The sequence below is a fragment of the Aquarana catesbeiana genome, linkage group LG04 (genome assembly GCF_042186555.1).
Source record: "Aquarana catesbeiana isolate 2022-GZ linkage group LG04, ASM4218655v1, whole genome shotgun sequence".
In the NCBI taxonomy this organism is placed as follows: Eukaryota; Metazoa; Chordata; class Amphibia; order Anura; family Ranidae; genus Aquarana; species Aquarana catesbeiana.
The window spans coordinates 433,932,303-433,950,447 of NC_133327.1; the positions used below are offsets into that span (position 1 = coordinate 433,932,303).

Sequence of the window (18,145 nt, forward strand, 5' to 3'; positions counted from 1 at the left end):
ATCCAGAGACTGTCTTTAGGAAATTGACGTATGAGTGCTGCCAGCATTGCTGCAGAGGTTGAAGGGGTGGGGGGGTCAGCCTGTCAGTGCTCAGACCATACGCTGCACGCTGCATCAAATTGGTCTGCATAGCTGTCATCCGAGAAGGAAACCTCTTCTAAAGATGATGCACAAGAAAGCCCCCAAACAGTTTGCTAAAGACAAGCAGACTAAGGACATGGATTACTGGAACTATGTCCTGTGGTCTGATGAGACCAAGATAACTTATTTGGTTTAGATGGTGTCAAGCATGTCTGGCGGCAACCATGCGAGGAGTACAAAGACAAGTGTGTCTTGCCTGCAGTCAAGCATGGTGGTCGGAGTGTCATGGTCTGGGGCTGCATGAGTGCTGCCGGCAGTGGGGAGCTACAGTTTATTAAGGGAACCATGAATGCCAATATGTACTGTGACATACTGAAGCAGAGCATGATCCCGACCCTTCGGACACTGGACCGCAGGGCAGTATTCCAACATAATAACAACCCCAAACACACCTCCAAGATGACCACTGCCTTGCTAAAGAAGCAGAGGGTAAAGGTGATGGACTGGCCAAGCAGGTCTCCACTCCAGACCTAAACCCTATTGAGCATCTGTGGGGAATCCTCAAATGGAAGGTGGAGGAGCACAAGGTCCACCAGTTCCGTGATGTCGCCATGGAGAAGTGGAAGAGGACTCCTGTGGCAACCTGTGAAGCTCTGGTGAACTCAATCCCCAAGAGGATTAAGGCAGTGCTTGAAAATAATGGTGGCCACACGAAATATTGACACTTTGGGCCCAATTTGGACATTTTCACTTAGGGGTGTACTCACCTTTGGTGCCAGCGGTTTAGACATTAATGGCTGTGTGTTGAGTTATTTTGGGGGACAGCAAATTTACACTGTTATATAAGCTGTACACTACTTTACATTGTAGCAAAGTGCAATTTCTTCAGCGTTGTCACATAAAAAGATATAATAAAATATTTACAAAAATGTGAGGGGGTGCACTCGCTTTTGTGAGATACTGTATAGTAGTAGATAACATTTGTTTTTTTTAACTTTAAATCATAGGTTCTAATAGCCTAGTCTTAGCTTTTGATAGCCACCTGCTGTTGAAATCCAGTATTGCAAAACTATCGTTGATATAACTATATGCTATATTGGCACCACTGTATCTGGTTGGACATTATTAACCCGAGCAATATAAATAACAGTCGGTAAGGGGTCATGCTGTAGCTCATAGGGAATGCATAGTCTAATCTGTTGGAGGCATGGAGATATCAGAAGCATATGGGGGTTTTGCACAGAACCTGAAATTCAACATACAGTTGCTAAACAGGTAGTTTTCATACATTACCTTAAACACAACTGCCAGTAAATGCACAGATTTGCTTTTTAAGTCTAAGTCTCTTCCATAGTTTAGGTCTTCTTTCAACTCCTTGCGAGATTTTTCATTGGCAGCTTTACGAAAAACCCCTTCAGTCAAGGGACCTTGTATACGTAGTATGGTTAACATCTCCTGTAAAGATGAAATGCAATTTATACTCCGAATTAACATGTATATGCCTGAGTCTAAAATGGAAATTAAGGATGCATTGCATTAACTGTTTACTTACATGGATTGCTTTAGGAAGGTTGTCCTCGTCACACACAATGGACAGTGGTTGGTCAAATAAAGTTGCCTTTAACTCTGGAGGACTTGAGGGTTCCGACACTGTGGCATTTCGCTTCAAAGTAAAGGGCCAGGAAATGACTGTTTTTCTCTTCTTATTGCTCTCTGAACAGAAAAATAGAAACAATAAGAAGTTAAATGAGACAAACCACTCTAATATACAGATTTACAACATTTCTTACCAAGGGGAGGTCCCTTAATATAGCCTTTCCTGTGTTTGTTTTCAATATATTATTTAACACATACAGTAAATATATTGATCATTTTTTCATTGTTCAGCCTTCTAAGGCACAACTTTTTTCAGATAGTTTCATCTTTTGACTTTTTTTTTATCTCTTTCTGGTGGCACAGTCATTTTTGTAACATGAGAATTAGTCCAGAAATAGGTCACACTTTGTGGGCGTAGGACACAACAGGTACTTTCCCAACAACTATTTGGTTTCAAACCAAACACTATAAAGTTTGGTAAAGGACATTTCTATTAGCTATGCTATGTTATCCTTTTCCACTATAGATTTGTCTTCTTTTGCCTACACATACAGTATATTACATGTATGATTTATCTGCTCTTTTTTTAAACAGGTAAGCCAAAAACATTAAAGAATATCATTATCTAATGCAGGCCAAATTATATAGACTATTTTTTCTAAATACCTACTTAAATGTAAAATTAAAACAGTTTTTTTACTACTCACCAATCACATGACAGTTGGGGTCCTCACTGATCATGGCTGCCAGCAGCTGGTACTTCTTTACATCTGCCTGTTAATCAAAAGGAATTAGATTTTAATTTTTAGAGTCTTCAATTAACATGGACGACCAAATAATTTGCAACAGAGCATTTTTCATTTCTGAATTAATCAGCAGAAGCATTAAATGGGTAACGTCTGAACCAGTATAATTATAAAATAGTAAATACATCAAACATTTCATTGCATTTATGTACTAAAATGACCACTGGGATCTTTAGTGATTACAACTATATACGCCTATTGCTATAGTTACGACTCTCACATTTCTGTCTCTTTATGCATCTAACTGCATAAAGGAGAAGTAGTTGCCACCATGCTTTCCTTAGAGTAAGCACTGATGCAAAGGTTGCTTCCTATGTTTCATTCAAAACACATTCAAACAGAACTCTGATTACTCACCTCTGTATGGCTTTCAAATAGGTTCTCCATGTTGTTGGCAACCAGAGCTTTAGACTGTAACAGAAGAAAAAGAATTATCCTAATTAATTATGCCATAATCATTATGTGGTAAAATGGTTAGCCATATTCTTTGGCTGCCTCACAGTAGCATTAATGGGAAAGTTTACAGAATCATAAGACATAGGTCATATATAATCTTCCTAGCCTAATGAAATGTTTGTTGCATACTTACAGCATTGCAGCCTGTGAGAACCTTCATTAGTAATCGCGCACAGGGTACAGTGGTGCCCTCAATGCCACCAACTTCTCGTATCTGCCTGAAAACAGACATGGAGCTAGTTAGAATTTTAGGGCTTCTGCTATCTACATAACAGTCAAGCTTTTATAGTAAAACCATTTTATGTCTTGGATGTATCTATAACTATAATAAGTAAAGCACAAAACAGTTAATCGATAGCAGTCATTTTAGCTATGCATCTGAAAGTACAATGTAACACATGACTGGTCACAGTTACCCACAATCAACTGAATCCAACTATATTTCAGCTTCTTGTAATATGATCACTAATGTCAAAAGAACTTCTTCATCAAAAATACCTTTTTCAATTTATGACTCAATGAAGAAAAATTAGAACATTTGCCAGCTTTCTATTGATGTCTGTGTCTCCACTGTGAGATTTCTCCTGGTTTCTTTCCTGGAGACAATAGGAAGTGAGTGGAAATCCCCCCAAAGTGAGGGAAACTCCCACCTCTGACAGATATTTGCTCTACTACCGTCCTTGAGACAAATGTTTACTTTTGGATTTCCCCTCACTTTCTATTTTAGTGAATCCCCCATTTGAGACACAAGCAGCAATAAAACCCAGAAGAAGTTCTCAACCTTATTTACTCTATCTAGCTTTTCCAAAACAAGAAAGTGTTTTGATTGGAGCTTCAATGGAGGTATGAATGGACATCACACTTTACAATGTGTAGCACAGCAGTTTCAGGGCACATTTCATTACAACAAAATAGCATCAATTAAAATAACATTTTAATGAGTATTAAAGTAATCAGTGAACAGGGAACAAAAATAATATTAAGTTACAAACGGAGGCATGAACAGTTGCTTCTGTCTCCTGTGGGCAGGAATGACAGTTTTTACACTTTCTCCCCAGCTCTGTAACAGTTGACACTGCAGGCAAAAAGGGTGGGCTTTCTTATCACCACAAATCTAACTCATTAATGAAATTTTTGCTTAGGATCATAGCTGCAAAATAACAGCTTCATTGATGGGTGAGTCTCTGTACAAGGTCAATGTACAGAATGTCCATAATGGAGGACCCAGCACTTTCATTAATGAGACTGGTAGATGTTTCTTTGCTGATCTGCCTTACTTTGCACAATTTGTTTGAAAGATGCAATAGAACTTCAATTGTAACACTGACTGATCCCTAATATACTTTTAGTGCATGTTGCAATATACTGTATGTTTATTTAGTCTACGGGTGTGCATAGTAAGAAACAGGCATAAAAATAAATAGTTTGACTTTTTGACTGCATATTGTGTCTGTTCACAAGGTGTGTATATTTTTTAACTATTCATAATTAATGGGGTGTTTTTGTTTCTGTGGCTCAGTGGCACTTCCACGCTCACATATATCACAATAATAAAAACATATTACCACAATCTGAAACAATTTATTTTTCAAAAGGTTTCCGTTCAACAGAGTAGCTGCAAATGCAGCGCGCTATTGTAAATACATTGAACCACAAGTGAACTCCCGTTCAAAACAACCGCAAGCATAATAACAGATAAACAGATAAATTGAACCGACCAAAAACAGCCTGTAATCTAAACTGAAAATCCTAATATACTGTGATAGTGCTAGTCCCCTACATTTGATATTTTTTCAAAACACGCTGTAGTTTTAAAACAAGAGGAATATGAAGAAATTACGCCATAATGCCCAGTTATATGCATAACAATAGTAGTAATGTGTACCAAAGTACATAAGTGGCAACACTACCAACTAATATGCTGATTAAATGAATTTTAGTGACCAATGAATTAGATTTAAATACATTAATACAGGTATTTAAATATTTAATTTTAAATAAATACATAATAAATAAATAAATAAATATGAAATAACAAAATAAACACATTTAAATAAATTAATTCAGTGACCATAAGAAGTTAGCAACAGGATAATACAAGCCATACTCTTAACACAATTTTCACACCTACTTAAAAAACTGGGGAGGATAATAAATAATTTGAAATAAACATTTTTCCCATTCTCATTTGTGCTTCAGACTACAATGAAAGACGATTGCATTTGCCTCCCTTGCTGCCCAACATTAATCTATTGTCTATAAAGTCTAAAGTATTAATGTTTACCTCTGTTCTAGCATATATACAAAAATTTACATTATGTTTTTTTTGCTTTGCTGCCTGATAGTTTATCCACAGAACCCTTAACTATGTTGGTTACATGTGGTTCACTATTAATGTCCTTTTCACCAATTTATTAACTGGGACTCAGTACCTTTCTATCTAAAAACATACTGCTCTGCCTGTGTGTTTAGAGATGCATTGCTCTTTGAATTGTTTGAAAGAAATACACATTTTTTTGTGTTTTTTTTAGTGAGGCTCCCTGCCACCTAAACACAGCAATAAAAAATAATTCTAATAGTATTATTAACAATAAAAGACAAAAAAAATCACACTTACCACACAAGTGTATCCAGCCAGAGTTCCTTCACTTCACAGGAACTGCAATGGAAATAAGACAAGTGTGCATAACAATCCAGTGCTACCAAGTCAGGGTCAGGCAATGACTAAAACTTGACTCCTCCACGCTTTCCTATTTTGTTGTCGCGGGCAGGTGGAAATTCACAAGTCACAGAAACAGGAAGGAGCGTCATCATGGGTTACTCTGTAAAATTTAGTGCTATGAAAACACGCCTGTTTCCTTTTGCCTTATACAGGGGAGCTTTGTGACTCTATGGGTATTCTAATGGAAATCATGACACCTTTTAGGTATTAGTACCCGTTACGTCAGATTTTATTCAGTCACCTAAACAAATAGGTTTTAAAAACATTGTGTACGCACACAGCTTTATAACATTGACTCCTGAAGTAAATTTTAATCACATTTCAGGTTCTAGATAAACATAGTTTTAAAGGCTTTCAACTAAAATACTGCAGTTTTAAATATATAAGTAAGGTCATTTTAAAGCAAGATGCAGATTAAAACAGTTGTCAACCTATGAGGTGAGTATATTATCTAAATTTTCCATAAAGGGTACTTTTTTGCAGTGTTTTAGGGTAAGAAAAGAGCACATTATATAAGCGGACTTGGCCACTGAGGCAGAAAGTCTTCTTTAAATAAACAAATTGGATACTAATTTGCTTTGTCCCGCTGTATGCTCAGATCACTCTCTACTTTATCTAAGAGATGTTGGAAAATCTTAAAATACCTGGCAATCCTGCCTGTCCTCTTACAAAGGAAATCCTTACTGTTTGTTACTGACCATGCTAGACATGAGAGAAGATCAGTTCTAGGGTGACCCATTTTTGTATCTTCTTCTGACTTAAAGATAAGGTGAATTTTGCTATCACACAGCACCCCTATAATTCCAAAGTCATAAAATAGCTGCCAAGCCCCCTCGTCCAGCCCCTCGCAGTTTACATGATGCGCCTGGGTTCTCCATGGAGCGAAAAAGCATCTTGGACCCATGACATCAGAAAAAGCTGCCAAGCATCTTTTGCAGTCTCCACCTCTAGCCCTCCAAGCTCTGGGAAGAAGAGGGGGATTGAGTGGCAACAAGAATGCCCCTAAAAGACTACCAAAAAAGTTATTCACATACCCTTTCTATTCCTTAAAACAGGACTAAATCATTTTGGTTTGTTTGGTTTGTTTTTAGATACTTTGCATTTACATACATTTTAAGGTTTCATTCTCGGGACACCAATGTTCCAAGATATTTTCACCAACCAGAGATTTAAGAAGGAATTCTGCACTTCTTTATCAGTGGTGTTTTTACTGACCATAAATGTTGCAAGGGCTCTTACATGAACTCCCAGCATACATGGGAATTTTTTTTTATAACTATGTTTTATTGCATTTTTTGCACAAATAAAGTACAAAGAAAGGTATGACATGCATCAAAAGACATAAAATCAGATAAAATCTTGTGAGCAACTAAAATGTCTGTTTCACTATATTAAGCAAGCAGCAAGAAACACTCTCCCAATATAAATGTGAAAATGATATCAACTTAAAATATTGCTGCTTTAATAAAACATGAACCTATACAATACATACAATGCCTTGAAAAAGTATTCATCAGTGGCGGCTGGTGAAGTTTTAGGATGGGGGTGCCAGACCCCGCCCTTCCTTTTTGACCCCTCCCACTTCACATAAGCCTTATAGAATCCACCCACTCCATCCCTTGTATTCCACTTGCTTCCACCCATAGTGTCAGGAGTATACAGCCCCAGCCTCACAGGACAGAGTATACAGCTCAGCCTCACAGATCAGGGTATACAGCTCAGGGTATACAGCTCAGCATCACAGATCAGGGTATACAGCTCAGCATCACAGATCAGGGTATACAGCTCAGCCTCACAGATCAGGATATACAGCTCAGGGTATTCAGCTCAGCATCACAGCTCAGGGTATGCAGCTCAGGGTATACAGCACAGCATCACAGCTCAGGGTATACAGCCCAGGGTATACAACTCAGCCTCACAGCTCAGGGTATACAGCTCAGCCTCACAGATCAGGGTATACAGCTCAGCCTCACAGATCAGGGTATACAGCTCAGGGTATTCAGCTCAGCATCACAGATCAGTTTATACAGCTCAGCATCACAGATCAGGGTATACAGCCCAGGGTATACAGCTCAGCCTCACAGCTCAGGGTATACAGCTCAGGGTATACAGCACAGCATCACAGATCAGGGTATACAACTCAGGCTATACAACTCAGCATCACAGATCAGGGTATGCAACTCAGGGTATACAGCTCAGCACACAGCTCAGGGTATACAGCTCAGGGTATACAGCTCAGCATCACAGCTCAGGGTATACAGCTCAGCATCACCGGTGAGGGTATACATCTCAGGGTATACAGCTCAGCACACAGCTCAAGGTATACAGCTCAGAGTATACAGCTCAGCACCACAGCTCAGGGTATACAGCTCAGGGAGGGTATACAGCTCAGCTTCACAGATCAAGGTATACAGCTCAGGGTATACAGCTCAGGATCATAGATCTGGGTAAACAGCTCAGCATCACACATCAGGGTAACAGCTCAGCATTACAGATCAGGATATACAGCTCAGCATCACAGATCAGGATATACAGCTAAGGGTATACAGCACAGCATCACAGCTCAGGGTATACAGCCCAGGGTATACAACTCAGCCTCACAGCTCAGGGTATACAGCTCAGCCTCACAGATCAGGGTATACAGCTCAGCCTCACAGATCAGGGTATACAGCTCAGGGTATTCAGCTCAGCATCGCAGATCAGGGTATACAGCTCAGCATCACAGATCAGGGTATACAGCCCAGGGTATACAGCTCAGCCTCACAGCTCAGGGTATACAGCTCAGGGTATACAGCACAGCATCACAGATCAGGGTATACAGCTCAGGCTATACAGCTCAGCATCACAGATCAGGGTATACATCTCAGGGTATACAGCTCAGCACACAGCTCAGGGTATACAGCTCAGGGTATACAGCTCAGCATCACAGCTCAGGGTATACAGCTCAGCATCACAGCTCAGGGTATACATCTCAGGGTATACAGCTCAGCGCACAGCTCAAGGTATACAGCTCAGAGTATACAGCTCAGCACCACAGCTCAGGGTATACAGCTCAGCTTCACAGATCAAGGTATACAGCTCAGGGTATACAGCTCAGGATCATAGATCTGGGTAAACAGCTCAGCATCACACATCAGGGTAACAGCTCAGCATCACAGATCAGGATATACAGCTCAGCATCACAGATCAGGATATACAGCTAAGGGTATACAGCACCATATCCCAGCTGAGGGTATACAGCTCAGCCTCACAGATCAGGGTATACAGCTCAGGGTATACAGCTCAGCATCACAGATCAGGGTATACAGCTCAGGGTATACGGCTCAGCATCACAGATCAGGGTATAAAGCTCAGGGTATACAGCTCAGCATCACAGATCAGGGTATACAGCCCAGGGTATACAGCTCAGCCTCACAGTTTAGGGTATACAGATCAGGGTTTACAACTCAGCCTCACAGGTCAGGGTATACAGCTCAGGGTATACGGCTCAGCATCACAATTCAGGGTATATACCTCAGGGTATACTGCTCAGGGTATACAGCTCAGCATCACAGATCAGGGTATACATCTCAGGGTATACAGCTCAGCATCACAGCTCAGGGTATACAGCTCAGCACACAACTCAGGGTATACAGCTCAGGGTATACAGCTCAGCATCACAGCTCAGGGTATACAGCTCAGCATCACAGCTCAGGGTATACAGCTCAGCCTCACAGATCAGGGTATACAGCTCAGGGTATACAGCTCAGGATCGCAGCTCAGGGTATACAGCTCAGGGTATACAGCTCAGCATCACAGATCAGGGTATACCGCTCAAGCGAGTGGTGGGTGGGTCTCCTTCCCCAGCAACCAATATCCACAGATGCACTGGGCAACTGCTGATCCACATTCCGGCACTAACAGCAAGCCCAGCAGTCAGATCCAAGTCATACATGATCAGTGCAGGGGAAGCAGATAGAGCTGTCAGGACATCCAGATAGCACACCATCCCCATACACTGAAAGATAAGATGAAGATGTATGTGGCCCATCAGATGTGTGTATGGACGAGTCAGGTGAAATGTCAGTGATCGGCTTTACCTGGAGGAGATCATGAGATGTCAGCTCCTGTTGAATCATCTATAAAGTTCATCCCAAGCTAGCAAGGACAGATCACAGTGATCGCCTCATCATCACTACACATGCTCCTGGCCGCCTGACCCCAGAAAAGGACAGTCGGTGCTGCTTATCTAAGTAACTTAGCTTACCCGCCCATTCCTTCAGGCCATGCTCTCTGAGTGGTGGGGAAACCTAAAGTGATGGTTCTGCGATAAGCCCTGCCTACCGTTCTCCAGACCCGCCAATCAGGTGCAACAGGGTGGAATCTGGAATGAATGAATGGATGTAGAGAGTGGGACTGGGAGTGTTCAGGATGCATGGCTTGCACCCTGTTTACACTCCAAACACCACCCAATGAAGCTTTTCAGCTACAATCACCTGATTGCAGCAGTCAAGCTTCTAGTGGACAGCTCAGTGTCCGGTGACCAGACGCTCTTAAAGGACCACTTTTTTTTTCATGTCGAGTGCCCCCCATTGAAGGGAAGGGGCGTCACTGGTATTCATAACCCTTGATATTTTCCATATTTTGTCATGTTACAACCAAAAACATAAATGTATTTTATTGGGATTTTATGTGACAGACCAACACAAAGTGGCACATACTTGTGAAGTGGAAGGAAAATGATAAATGGTTTTCTAAATTTCTTACAAATAAATATATGAAAAGTGTGGCATGCGTTTGTATTCAGCCCCCCTGAGTCAATACTTTGTAGAACCATCTTTCGCTGCAATCAAAGCTGGAAGTCTTTTTGGGTATGTCACTGCTAGATTTTCACATCTAGAGAGTGACATTAGTGCCCATTCTTCTTTGCAAATGGGATTGGAAGGAGAGCGTCTGTGAACAACAATTTTCAAGTCTTGCCACAGATTCTCAATTGGATTTAGGTCTGGACTTTGACTGGGCCATTCAATATGCTTTGATCTAAACCATTCCATTGTAGCTCTGGCTGTATGTTTAGGGTCGTTGTCCTTCTGGAAGGTGAACCTCCACCCCAGTCTCATATCTTTTGCAGCTCTAACTAGTTTTCTTCTAAGATTGCCCTGTATTTGGCTCCATTCATCTTCCCATCAACTCTGACCAGCTTCCCTGTGCCTGATGAATAAAAGCATCCCCACAACATGATGCTGACACCACCATGTTTCACACTGGGGATGGTGTTTTCAGGGTGATGTGCAGTGTTAGTTTTCCGCCACACATAGTGTTTTGCTTTTAGGCCAAAAAGTTCAATTTTGGTCTCATCTGACCAGAGCACCTTCTTCCACATATTTGCTATGTCCCTCACATGGCTTCTCGCAAACTACAAACAGGGCTTCCTTTGGCTTTATTTCAACAATGGCTTTCTTCTTGCCATTCTTCCATCAGAACCAGCTTTGTGGAGTGCACAACTAATAATTGTCCCGTTGACAGATTCTCCCACCTGAGCTGTGGATCTCTGCAGCTCCTCCAGAGTTACCATGGGCCACTTGGCTGCTTCTCTGATTAATGCTCTCCTTGCCCTACCTGTCAGTTTAGGTGGACGGCCATGTCTTGTTAGGTTTGCAGTTGTGCCATACTCTTTCCATTTTCGGATAATGGATTTAACAATGCTCCATTGGAATATTTTTTGATAACCTAACCCTGCTTTAAACTTCTCCACAACTTTATCCCTGACCTGTCTAGTGTGTTCCTTAGCCTTCATGATGTTGTTTGTTCACTAAGGTTCTCTAACAAACCTCTGAGGGCTTCACAGAACAGCTACATTTATACTGAGATTAAATTACTCTAAAATTGACTAGATTTTCTAATTAGGTGACGTCTAAAGGAAAATTGGTTCCACTAGATTTTGGTTAGGGGTATCAGAGTAAAGGGGGCTGAATACTGAATGCACACCACACTTTCCATTTATTATTTGTAAAAAATGTTGAAAATCATTTATCATTTTCCTTCCACTTCACAATTATGTGCCACTTGGTGTTGGTCTATCTGATAAAATTCCAATAAAATACATTTACTTTTTTGGTTGTAACATGACAAAATGCTTTGGATACTAAGTGCTTGGCTTCAGCTTTCTGGAGTCAAGCTCTGCCTTACAGGGCCAAGCTGTCCTTGTGGCTGTCAAGTGTCATGTTTTGGAAATAAACACGTAGGATTAATTTTTTGGTGTGCAGCCACTTTCTTCAGTTCATTGATCTTCGGTGGTGAGCCATGGTATTGCACCCAGCACTATTTGGATTGCAGGGATTGCTCACCTGGAGCGGAGTTTCCTTCTTTGAATTGTAAAACATTATAATAACTAGCAGGGGTTCCCTGAGGCCTACTAAGTACTTCAAGGTTTCCTCTGTGTTAAAAGTTTGAGAAAAGCTGCCCTGTGGAGTCCAATTTCGTGCCTAGTGCTGAGCTTGCTGTTTTTTGGGTTTTTTTTGGGAAGCCCCATTTTTATGTTTTGTTATTTTTTTACCCTTTTTAATACTAGTCTTCATGCACTTCAGCATTGGTATGGAAGGAATTGAGGGAGAAAACAAAGATACTCCTCACTAAAATCCAGTACCTGATGCTGACAGGCAGTGAACTAACACCACTAAAGCACAGAAAAGAGTGGTGGCATGAGTCAGATTGTCTATATAACCTGTCTGCCACCTCTCATGGGAAGATTTCACACCCTCCCTGGTGAACCAGTATTAACACAAATAGAAATTATTAAAGCCAGGATTCCAAATAGTGGAGCAAAAGCTCTCCCTTCAACACTGACTCCCCACACTTACTGCCATCTTGGAATAGACTTAGCTCCAATGCCTGGTGTATTAGGCTGGTAGCATCATGGGGAAATGAATAACTTTTATCTATTTTTTTTATTATTTTAATATAAAATAGGAACAAAACAAGGTCCTGAGTCAGAGAAAAAGTGTATCTCACTATAGAAAGCCCCAACTGATGTACTTGCCTGGGTGAACAATTGAGACATGGAAGATGTGGCTCATTTACTATGTATTTCCAATACTTGAAATCATTGTTCTAGAAATATAAAATGTATTATTATTTTGAGCAGATGGTGGGGGGTCCTTGTTTTTAGGCCCTCCCATACTGACACACCCTCCAGTGCTGAAGGACATATATTTTAGTATCAGCAAGTTGATTGGCCACTAGGCTGGCAGCCCAGCAATAACGGGGATATCGGGCAATTTGCCAGATGGTCTACTCTGTTATAGATGGGGCTGGAGATGCATGTCATTTCAAAAAAAGAAGTATACCAGATACAGTAAATAAGCTGCAGATTGAGCTCTATGTGTACATTTTTACTAGACACCAACTGGCCAAGTTTGGGTTGAATTCTAAACTTGAACATGGATGGTCCACTCATTTCTTCTTGGAAATCCTTCTATCTACCATCTGAAGACAAAACCCACTTGCCAAAAAATGCCACCAAATGCACATAAAAACTTAGCAAGGAAATGTAAAACAGGTCAAGATATACATTTTTTAATGACATACATTTATTAAGTGTCTCCAATACTTGGAATCAGTGTTCTATAAACATCCAATTCATTATCATATTCAGGAATACAACAAAAATATACTTCCCTGTTTTTGTAAAATCTTATTTTCAGTGAAAGCATGTGACTGACTGGGTACTGTATGACACAGTGACAAAGGCATTTTACAATTGAGGAAAAAGTGTTTACTCTTATAAGTCTTCAAAAAAAAAGTACCAAGGTCAATTTAGGGTCAATTTAAGACTAGATTAGCAGTGCAAAAAGCTGATTTCCAGCTCTTATAAAAAAAAAATAAAAAAATCTGAAACACTGGAACTGTACATGCAGCTCAGTAAGTGCTATTGACGCATTTGGTATAAAGAAAAAAAAAATTACATGTGCTAAGGATTTATAGTGTATCGATTCAGATCTAAACACAGCAGTACTGTCAACTATGGGCTTTTGCACACATATGCTTTGTGCCCTGTAATCATTCATAAGCCAAAAAAAATTAAATTCTGTGTCTCGGGTCAGTATTAGATTTTTTTTTTTATCATGCATGTAAGTGTTTGTGATAAAGTTTACATGCGTACTTGCATAAAGTTATTCTTAGCCGGAAAATTAAACAAAAAAAAAATACTAGTTTATTTTAACAAGGAATTATGTCTCGATTTTGGCAAGGCAGGAAGTGACCAGTGTCCTGGCAAGATACAAAAGGTACAGCCGTTTTGTGGGGGGGGGGGGGGTTAAATTCTTTATTTAGTGAAAGACAAGAGTTTACAAATTGTGTACACAATAGTAGTCACAGTGGTAATGCAGCTCAGACATAGCTGAGGAGTCACAACATAGTCAAAAATACACCAACTCGGGGAAGGTTCATAAGGCCAAGAACCTACAAAAATAGGATCATTTCAAAAGCCCATTAAAACCTTCTGGATGACATGGAGGCAACCTCCGCAGCAATAAGTAAGATTCCAAAGCTAACTGTCTGCCAGAGACCTGAACCCTATGCCTTTTGACAAGGATTTGTATATACAGTAATTAATATGAGAGGACAAACAAAAGGTGAGAAAGAAGAAGAAAAGAAAAGAAAAGAAAAGAAAGGGGGGGAAGGAAAAGCGGGATGAGTCAGTGGGAACCTAGACCAGCATGGAATAATTGGGTCAATAGTTATTGGCCATGCCATAGCACTCTAGGTGGAACCCTATTGATCAATCAGCTCCTGATAAGCGGTAGAATAGAAAAAAGATTGACCACGGGTACCACTTATCACGAACCTTGTACTCTCTATGGTCGAAAGAAGCTGTAAGGCGTTCCATGTGTTCAATGTCATTAATTTTAGGCAGCCACAGAGAAAAAGGAGAAGTGATGGGTTGTTTCCACAAGGCAGGAATGCAAGCCCTATCTGCATTCAGCAAATGTACCATAAGCATAAACTTTAGTACTAGAAAGGGCGGATTTTTGGACAGTGCCAGAAGATATGTAAGTAAGAGCCTTCCTTCCGCCCACATCTTCAGCAAAGTTGAATGTGTGCGGGAAGATCGTGTGTAGAGTAGTCCGAATCCCATTCCAACAGCATAGAATCTTGCAGTCCTACTCCTGGAACTTATTTGCAATGGAAGACTAGTATGCAAACAAAGTCACCCGCTCCACCTGGGCAGGAGAGAAAGTCATCTGCGGATCATCTTCCCATTTACAGCGGGTAAAATAAGTATTGGTCACGTCACCATTTTTCTAGATAAATATATATTTCTAAAGGTGCTATTGACATTCATTTTTCACCATATGTCAGTAACAACCCATGCAATCCATGCATTCAAAGAAACCAAAACAAATAAGTTCATAAATTAGGTTATGTGTAATGAAATGGAATGACACAGGGAAAAAGTATTGAACACGCTGACTAAAATGTATTTAAAACTGCATACAAAATCCTTTGTTGGTAATGACAGCTTTAAGACACCTCCTGTATGGAGAAACTAGTCGCATGCATTGCTCATGTGTGGTCTTCAAATCTTGAAGGTTCCGTGGGCCTCTTCTATGAACTCTGATCTTTACTTCTTTCCATAGATTTTCTATTGGATTAAAGTCAGGTGATTGGCTGGGCCATTCTAGCAGCTTTATTTTCTTTCTTTGAAACCAATTGAGAGTTTCCTTGGCTTTGTGTTTGGGATCATTCTCTTGCTGAAAATGCCTACCCTCATTTAATCTTCATCATCCTGGTAGATGGCAGCAAATTTTTATCAAGAATGTTGTGGTAAATTTTTTCACTCATCCTTCCTTCAATGACATAAAGTTTGCCAATACCATATGCTGAAAAAACAGCCCCACACCATGATGTTCCCACCTCCAAACTTCACTGTTGGTATGGTGTTTTTGGGGTGATGTGCAAACCTCCAAACATTGTGCGTATTATGGCATCCAAAGAGTTCAAGTTTGGTCTCATCTGAAAAGGACGATATCCTCCCAGTATTTCACAGGCTTGTCTAAATGTTGTGCAGCAAACTCTAAAGAAGCTTCAACATGCTTTTTCTTCAGCAATGGAGTCTTGCATGATGAACGTGCATACAGGCCATGGCGGCTGAGTGCATTACTTATTGTTTTCTTTGAAACTATTGTACTTGCTAATTCCAGGTCTTTCTGAAGCTCTCCACAAGTGGTTCCTTGCTCTTGGACAACTCTTCTGATAAATCTTGTCACTCCTCTGTCAGAAATCTTGCGAGGAGCACCTGGTCGTGACCGGTTTATGGTGAAATTATGTTCTTTCCACTTCTGCATTATGGCTCCAACAGTGCTCACTGGAACATTCAAAAGTTTAGAAATACCTCTGTAACCAGTGCCATCAGTATGTTTTACAACCATAAGGTTGTGAAGGTCTTGAGAGAGCTCTTTGCTTTTACCCATAATGGGATGTTTCTTGTGTGACACCTTGGTAATGAGACATTTTTATAGGTCATCATTTGATACTGAACAAGCTGATATTAATTTGAACTGACAAGGGACAGGATTGCTTTCTAATTACTGATAGATTTCAGCTGGTGTCTTGGCTTTCCATGCCTTTTTGCACCTCTCTTTCTTCATGTGTTCAATACTTTTTCCCTGTGTCATTCCATTTTATTACACATAACTTAATTTCTGAACTTATTTGTTTGGATTTCTTTGTATGGATGGATTGCATGCGTTCTTACCGACATAAGATGAAAATTCTATGTCAATAGCACCTTTAGAAATATATTTACCCAGAAAAATGGTGCTACTTCAATACTTATTTTACATGCTGTATGTACGTAAGGAGGAGCAAAACCTTCTGGTGGAACGACCAATAGTTTATACAATTGAGACAAGAGGTGGGGAACATATGAGGTGTCTAGGCACAAATCCTTGAAAGGAGTGGGTTTGCACAATTCCCTCAGATTTTGGGAGAGAGGACTTCCGAAAGTGATAAATCTGGTATGCAGACCAAGGGTCCATAGGTGGGGCCAGGAAATACTGAATGTCCCTGAAATCCCTGCGCAGACTATATGCAATACAGTGAAAGTGACAAAAATGTCACATTAAGTCAACAATACATTTTTTAAATTTGTATTATTTTTTTCATTTAATTTTATTTATTTTTTTTACTTTTTACTTTACTTTTATTTATTTCATATCTTTTTATATATTTTTTCCATAATTTCTTGGAATGGATCATTGTAATATGCGCTATATGACGCTTCCTGGGCAGAGCGATATGCATTAGGTGACGTAGACTCCTGATGACGTCATTTCCTAGGTGTGGAACGCAAACCGCGGTTAGTGCGGTAATTTTACATACTTTGTTACGAGAATGCACAATGTGGGTGTAAACCTTTTTATTCAAATAAAAGCTTTTTTATCCATATGGTATGACGCTATGAATGTCTACTTTTCCTTCCATAATAACGTGTAATTGGTGGAAACGGGAGGAAGAGCAGAGGAACTATCCATAGAGCCATAAAGGATCCATAACCTTTCACTATAGGCAATATTTTCATGGAAAGTTGGTGGAAACGGGAGGAAGAGTTGAGGAACTATACATAGAGCCAAATAGGATCCCTTATCTTTTACCAAAGGCGATATTTCCATGGAAAGTTGGTGAGTGAGGGCATGAGAGAAAGGGGAGCACAGCACCTTCATCACCTTGTCATTTTATTGCACGGACAGCACTTTATTAAGAGACTATTGTGGAACAGTTTATTGATTTTTATTTCACAATGTTGCAATTTTTTTAGTATGAGTTTATTTATTGTTGACTTAATATGAAATTTTTGTTTGATTTTTGTCACATTCACTGTAATGAATATAGTCTGCACATGGATTTCATGTTTTAATTTCAAAAGGAACACACACCTTTATACCTAGAGCAGACTAATCACTAAGCACAATATTACTACACTGCAGCGTGGGGATATTCACATTCTTTTACTTATTAGATTTACCCGCTGTGAAGTCCAAGTCCCTTAATACAGGAATAAAAGGAGATAAGCTTGGTGAGATGGGTGAAATCTGAAATGTGGAAGAGATTACCATTAAGTGTGGCTCCAATGTTCAGGTAGGCTAGAAGGGGCGAAGAACGTGATGGAGAGAGCAATGGAAGGCAAGACATTGGAATTGGAAAAAATTCCTGTTCGATCGTGACCCACATTTTAAGTTTTGCCTGTGTGCACCTACTTATCACTAGAGATATAGGTAGGTGGAGGGCCCTAAAGTATGATAAGACATCTAACAAATCCACTTCGCCTTTTACTTTAGCAAGGGTTAGAAGAAAGATATGGACCCGAGGTCATTTTTCCCCCCAAAAAACAATCTCAGTTGGGCAAAGAAGGCAGGTAGACAAATAGGGAGCATCTGGATCACATAAAAAATCTGAGGTAACATAGTCATTTTAAAGGCATTACCGCACCCAAACCAGGCAGGTT

At 40.0% G+C, this 18,145-nt stretch overlaps 1 protein-coding gene across 2 annotated transcripts in view; it reads right to left on the reverse strand.

Annotated features, from left to right (window-relative positions):
• TAGAP (T cell activation RhoGTPase activating protein) overlaps positions 1-18,145 on the reverse strand; it is a 170,923-nt gene that overhangs the window by 6,757 nt on the left and 146,021 nt on the right. Inside the window, exons 5-10 of one of the 2 annotated variants that reach the window (XM_073627406.1) lie at positions 5,557-5,598; positions 3,073-3,157; positions 2,841-2,894; positions 2,385-2,451; positions 1,634-1,794; positions 1,375-1,536 (exon numbers count right to left, since the gene is read on the reverse strand). In XM_073627406.1, the coding sequence (XP_073483507.1) occupies positions 1,375-1,536; positions 1,634-1,794; positions 2,385-2,451; positions 2,841-2,894; positions 3,073-3,157; positions 5,557-5,598 (571 nt within the window). Of the gene's footprint in view, positions 1-1,374; positions 1,537-1,633; positions 1,795-2,384; positions 2,452-2,840; positions 2,895-3,072; positions 3,158-5,556; positions 5,715-18,145 lie in introns of those variants that run through there. The other variant, XM_073627407.1, reaches the window with a different exon arrangement.